The sequence below is a fragment of the Drosophila ficusphila genome, unplaced genomic scaffold, assembly GCF_018152265.1.
Source record: "Drosophila ficusphila isolate 14025-0441.05 unplaced genomic scaffold, ASM1815226v1 contig_198, whole genome shotgun sequence".
NCBI classification, from domain to species: domain Eukaryota; kingdom Metazoa; phylum Arthropoda; class Insecta; order Diptera; family Drosophilidae; genus Drosophila; species Drosophila ficusphila.
This window is the reverse complement of record NW_025064092.1, coordinates 1,997,587-2,004,074: the sequence shown is the minus strand read 5'-3', so window position 1 is coordinate 2,004,074 and position 6,488 is coordinate 1,997,587. Positions and strand designations below refer to the sequence as shown.

Here is a 6,488-nt window from a genome sequence, read left to right as displayed (position 1 = left end):
ACCAATTGAATTAAAACCACTCGAGATTTAAGTACATACAATATAAGACTGCTGCCTTTTGTTTATTTTTTTTGTTTTGTTTATTTCTACACATCTCGCTTAGTAGGTTTGCCTATAACACTTCGATAAACTCTTTGAAATCGTTTGCTAAAACACACGTAGGACACGATCCACTTACAATGGTTATGGCCATCGATGGCTGCTGTTGGGATTTCAGCGTTAACAACATATAAACATTTCTACACATCGTAAACAGGATCTAGACTCTTCGTAAATATCATTCGCTCTTCCCCTTATTTTTTTGCTGTTCAGTTTCTGTTTTATAAAAATATACAATTATAAATATAAATACATGTATTGTATATATATTTGTATATATATATATATCATGTAGTATGTACATTTAGATGTTTCAAAAAGACAAGAAAAAAATGTACGTCTCTGTGTTTTAGTTTTGTTCAATAAATTAGTAGAAAATACTTGTTTTGTTTATATAAAAATACAATAGGGTCCATAGGTTTCGATACACATACACGTTTACATTGTTATATATTTTCGCTGATTTTGATGCTTCTTCATTTTTATTCGTTTTAATTCATTTCAGTTTTCGTGGCGGAAATAGAGTTTTGCTTAAGTTTACCGTTAGAAAGAGGCAAAGTTTCATTGCACAAAAGGTGCCTTTGTATAAAAAAATTATACAAAAGGCTTACAAAATGATTTTTCTCAGTGTGTGTGGAAGTTGGCGAGTGAGTGTGGGTGAAAGCTTTTTTGGTGGGTGAGTGCCTGTCTTAGTGTGTGTCTGTGTGTGTGTGTGTGGCAAGCATTTTGGTGCATACTTTTCGGTTGTTTGCTGTTCTATCAACTTCTGTAAAAGCCGCATGTATAATAGCGTTATAACCCGGTTTAACAGTATTATTTTTACTCTTTCAAAAAGTTAAAGTCTTTTCAAGACTTAACCCTTGCTCGGAAAACTGCAATATCATAGCAAAAATCGGGCGAACAAAAAAAAAGGGTAAAAAGTGGTTTAAAATCATTTTAATTGTTGTATTATTTAACCCTTGCTGACCAAACCTAACCAACGATTTTTTATGGCAGCAGACCCTCGTCTGCGAGACACTTTCGTTTAACTTTAGCTACATACATTTATATACACGTATTGATCAACATTGAACAACAGCAAATACATACAGGTAATATCCATTCGTTGGCTCAAAAAAAATTGTTATTTAGTTACTTATTCATATATATAATATATATCGGTTAACTCTATGGTACATTGAAACTACATACAATCCACATTAATATTTCGCTACTACCATTTAAAGCCACGCATTTCCATTAGTTTAATTTAGTTTAGTTACAGCTAGTAAAAAAAAAAACAGTGGTAGAAGGGAAAGAAAGCATTTCGTTTGGTTTTCAGATGTATCAACTGGCTAGTACAATTAAATACATTTCAATTTATATAGAATATTCTTTTTGGGGTCTCTGCTGGATATTCGTAGATATCTCTGCATCGTCTTTAAGCTCCCCAAAATGCTAAAAACAACAATCAATCGATTAGTCAATCAATCGCTGAATCAATCAACCCAATCTCTAGCAACTTTAACCCGATTCTATCGTTCCTAACTTTTCTATCTATTCATATTCATTTATATCACAAAAAACACGGTTGTTCTTTCTTACTTTTCTTATTTTTTTTTCTTTTTTTTTTCCAACCACGATGTTCCCCTCTCTAAGATCCCCCGCCCTTCCATCTTCTATATCCTCTGGTTTTTTTTCCGTTTTGGTTTCTTTCTTTTTTTTTTTTCTGGCCAACACAACTCAGTTTTCTTTTTTTAGCCATGGAAAACTTGCTCCAAACGTTAGAGTCATTAAATGCAATTTTGAAACCATTTCTCAAGTGCTTTTTACCCTCTTCAGTTTCCTTTCTTTTCTTTTCTTTTCTTTTCGGATGTTGTTGTTGTTGTTGTTGTCTTTGGCAATTTTCCTAGGTTTCCAGTGGCATTGAGTTGTTGTTTGTGGTTGTCGTTGTTGCTGCTGTTGTGGCAATGTTGTTGTTGTTGATGTTGTTGTTGTTGGCAAGGGAAATGGTGGTGCCACCATTGGCGTGCAGCGATTCGTGCGACTTGAAGAGCGTGGTCGTCTCACTGGAGTGCAAGTCGTCGTCCTCCTCCTCATCCTCCTGCTCCTCCTCCTGCTCCTCCTCCTGCTCCTCCTCGTCGTCCTCCTCCTGCTCCTCGTACTCCTGCTTGTCGCGATCCAAGTGATCCAGCTTGTTGAGCAGCAGCTGCTGGTCCACCGCCTCCAGCGGCTTCTCCCTGCGTCCCGTGTAGAGGAACACCTCCATGTGATCCTTGCCCTTCACATAGACACTGCCGCGCGGCTCGAACTCGTAGCGATTGGCGAGGAAGGGCAGACAGTCCTTGCCCACCTGGATGCGATTCGGCAGGCCAGTGGAGTCCATCCTCGAAGCCACATTCACCGCATCGCCCCAAATGTCGTAGTAGAGCTTGCTCGTTCCAATCACTCCAGCGGTCACATCGCCAATGTTCATGCCGATCCGCAGGATCAGATTGAACTCCAGCAGATCCTTGTTGAAGGCATCCACCACCTCCTGCATGGCAATCGAGAACTCCATGAGGGTGTGGATGTGCTCATCGCCGCTTCCGCGATGCGAAGGATCCAGTCCACTGGCGGCCATAAAAGTCGAGCCGATTGTCTTGATCTTTTCCACGGCTCGGAATTCCGGACGCGACAGCAGTTCATCGAAATCTCCGATCAGTTCGTTGAGAACCCGCAGGAACTCCTTGCCACCCAGGTAACTCTCGTCGTACATCTCGTTGAAATTGACGATCGAGGCGAAGATAATGGCTATATTGTGGTGATTCTCCGAGTACTTGGCGGTGTTCTTCAGATGCTCGGCCACGTGCTTCGGAATGATGTTGTGGAGCAGCATGTCCGCCTGGTTCTTCATGTTCTGCACTCGGACCTTGTCCTGGTTGGCCACCGCATTCCCATAGAAAGTCAACCGATAACCAATCTCGAACTCGCGATTGAGGAACCAAACCAGAACCAGGATGAGCAGCAAATCCAAGTAGATCTCCACGTGGTAGTCCTGAAACCACTTGATCTCCTGTATGAAGTTCGATGCCTCGTGATCCCGATGATCCGGCTGATCCGGCTGATCCGGCTGATCCGGCTGATCCTGCTGCTGGTCACTTCGATTGTGGCTGTAGACCATCAACTGCGACACCGCAATCCCAATGAAGCAGAGGGCAGCCAAGAAGGCCAGGACATTGCGAACCCAGCAGTTGAGCTGCGTAAAGTTGCAGAAGTGGACGATGCACACGAAGATCAGGAAGCCGTAGTGGTACTCAAAGGCCTCCAGTTGCTCCAGGTCCAGCAGCAGAAAGTTGGCGATGATCAGCAGAACGGGCATGGCCATCAGCACAGCCAAGCAGATGTGCCAGGGATACCAACTGGAGATGGCCTCGAAGATGCGATCTGCACAGGATTCGAAGCGCGGAGCAACCGGAGCGGATCGCTCCTCACGCTCCAGGTCCTCGCTGGTGGTGGACTTGGATCGCAGGCGATGGCTCACGCTGCTGCCGCTCTGCCGGCGACACATCTGGCGGGTGAACAGGAACAGGGCGAACACCTGGATGGCCGTGAAGCAGGAGAAGAGCGTCACCCACAGGCGGAAGCTCGGACTCACCGTGTTCTGGGTCATCAGGAAGAGCGAGGCGGAGATGCAGAGGTACACGGCAATGCCCACGAAGATATCGATGTAGGTGTTGTACCTGGGAGTGGCCAGAGTCGGCGGTCCCTCCGTCTCGTTCTCCGCCCCAAAGCGATGGGCCTTCGAGCGGAAGTCCCGCTCCAACTGGCGCGACTTGAAGTACAGGCTGAACCTCCGGAGCGGCGGCTTCACCAGGTAGCTCCGCTGCGACCTGGCGTTGTCCCGCACGCAGCGGATCAGCTGGAGATCGGACTGCTTGCGCAGCTGCTGCAGGCAGGCGGCCAGGGGATCCGCCATCTGCGAGGAGCACGCGGGCATCAGGAGCGGCGGCGGCGGTGGCTGGGCGGCCAGCGGGAGTCCCATCGCCTGGGCATCGCCCAAGTTGGAGATGCTCGAGGTGGAGCTGGTGAAGTAGCCGGACACTCGGTGCTGGCTAATCGCCGACTGGTTGAGGGCGTAGATCTGCTGCTGAATCGAGGACCTCCTCGAGTTGCTCTTGATCCCCGAATCCTTGCGAGATGTCGCCGAGGGGCAGATGCTCGACTGGCGGGAGTGCGAGGGTGGAAAGATCCCAGCTCCTCCGCCGGAGTTGCTAGGAGCAGGCAGACAGCTGGGACTCGTGGAGGAGGTTCCTGGTTCCAGGCTATTCGGTGTGGGTCTCCCGGTGGCCAAAGTTGAAGCTCGCGGACGAGGCAGTGGCGACTGCTCCACTGTATTTGATGTGGCTGCCTGGGAGGTACCAGCTCCTCCTGTTCCTCCTCCATTTCCTGTCCCACCTCCGTTTGCTCCCCCGTGGATTGCCGGCCGCACTGCGACCTATAGCTCCCCGATCGGCCGAAGGGAGATATGTCGCTGCGCGACTGACTGATGTAGGATCGCACATCGATGATGTCGTCGTACATGGAGTACTGGCCGGGGGAGCAGCAGCCCGTTCCCGTTCCCGTTCCCGTTCCCGCTTCCGGGGATCGGAGCACACTGCTCGCCAGTGCCGTCGAGGTGGCCGCATGGTGGAGCACCGGACGAGCGGGCGGAATGTCCAGGGTTTGGGTGCGGTGGCTGGAGGTCTCCACCAGAACGGGAAGCTGCTGGTAACCACAGCCGTTGCCATTCTGCAGTTGACTGTCCATGAAGGCGAGCGTTTCCTCCGGATTCAAGTGGCTCTGGTGGTGCAGCTCCTCCTTCTCCCTCTCCCTCTCCCTCTCCTTCTCTCTCTCCCTCTCCCGCTCCCGCTCCTGGTGAGCGGTGGTGGTGGTGGAGCTGCTGGAACTGCTGTGCCTGCTGGTCAGATCCTCGAATCGCTTGAGAAACCGCGGCACTTTCCACACCTTCAACTTGATCTTCGATCGCGTTTCGCTGGCTGGAGGATTCACCTGAACTGGCAAGGGACTCCCCGGCATTTGCTCATCCGAGTCCAGACTGCCCGGCAGGGATTTCGTGGTGATGATGATCTTGGGTCGCTCCCTAACCACAATCACTGGTGGCACCCCCGCCGCCGCCGGATGGATGATGCCCCTTTCCACGTCGCGCTCCCTGCTCTGCGACTTCTTGCGGAGCTTCATGCTCAAGGAGGTCAACCTGGGTCTCATGGAGAGCACTGGCGAGGGGTTCAGCGAGCTGGAGAGCTGGCCCACCGGCGAGGCAGGCGGCACGTTCGGCTGCACCGCCGACACATTGGTGGCGCTCTGCGAGAGCGACGCTCCATGGGCTCCCGGGAGGAGCAGGGAGCTGCCCGCTCCATTGGCCGGCATGCTGGGACTCAGGCTGTTCGTCCGGGTGAAGTCGCGACGGCGACCCACTACAAAGTAGGTGCGGTGACCTGGAAAAGGGAAAGGGAAGGAAAGCCGGGGTTAGTATATCTTATGGATATATATATTCTATAACCCATAGCCATATAATTATTTTGCAAATTAAGGAAAAGATACAAGGAGTGTAATCTTGTAATTTATATGTCTACTTATTAGTTACAGTGTTCGGGAATGAAAATAGTTATATCTTACTATATATTTTGCAGAAAAGTGCACTTCTAAGCCTCTAACTTTTCCAATTTGTATCCAATTTACAAGTGGCATACCTGTTTGAATTTGTTATTAAAAAATCTAACAAGCTGCATCTTTACTTAAATTTCCATTTTTAGTCGATGTTTTGTCACTTTTGAATGCCCCACCTACCTTCTAAAATTGCCAAAAATTGGGTTTGCCGAATATGGATCAAAATTCAGTACTCCTAAGCCCATAAGTTTTCTAAATTTAATCCGATTTCCATCCATGGCACACCCCTAAAATGATGTATTTTAATTCTCTAACGAACAGCATTGCTTCATTTTTTTCCTTTTCCTTTTAATTTTTATAACCTCACGCCTTTGAAAGTTTTCGGAAAATCCCAAATCCCTGAACGAAAATTGTCAACAAGGAATGGTTAGTTTATTAAAAAAACCTAATTATTTCCACGAATTTTAGATTTATTATTATTTTTTCAAACACTTCATACAATTTTCAGTAGTAAACTAAGTTTACAGCGACATTAAATCTATTTTTATATATAGTATACATCCCTAGCAGAAATCTTTTTCTATATATAGTATTAACTACTCTATATATGAAATACTCACCGAAAACCTCCTCGCCCTCCTCCAAATAGTAGGCATCGCCCAGGAAGCTGGAGGTCTCCTGCGAAATGTGCACCTGCTCCGGTTTCCCCGAGGATTCCATTCTGCAAAGGAGCATACCTATATTAAGAGGATCCACAAATC

At 47.7% G+C, this 6,488-nt stretch overlaps 1 protein-coding gene across 1 annotated transcript in view; it reads right to left on the bottom strand.

The window, feature by feature from the left end:
* Positions 1–26: 26 nt before the first annotated feature.
* Positions 27–6,488, bottom strand: part of LOC108094583 (adenylate cyclase type 9) — a 50,053-nt gene continuing 43,591 nt past the window's right edge. The window contains 3 exon segments of the mRNA XM_017195200.2: positions 27–4,533; positions 4,536–5,555; positions 6,348–6,448. Of these exon segments, the coding sequence (XP_017050689.2) occupies positions 1,988–4,533; positions 4,536–5,555; positions 6,348–6,448 (3,667 nt within the window). The 3' untranslated portion in view covers positions 27–1,987.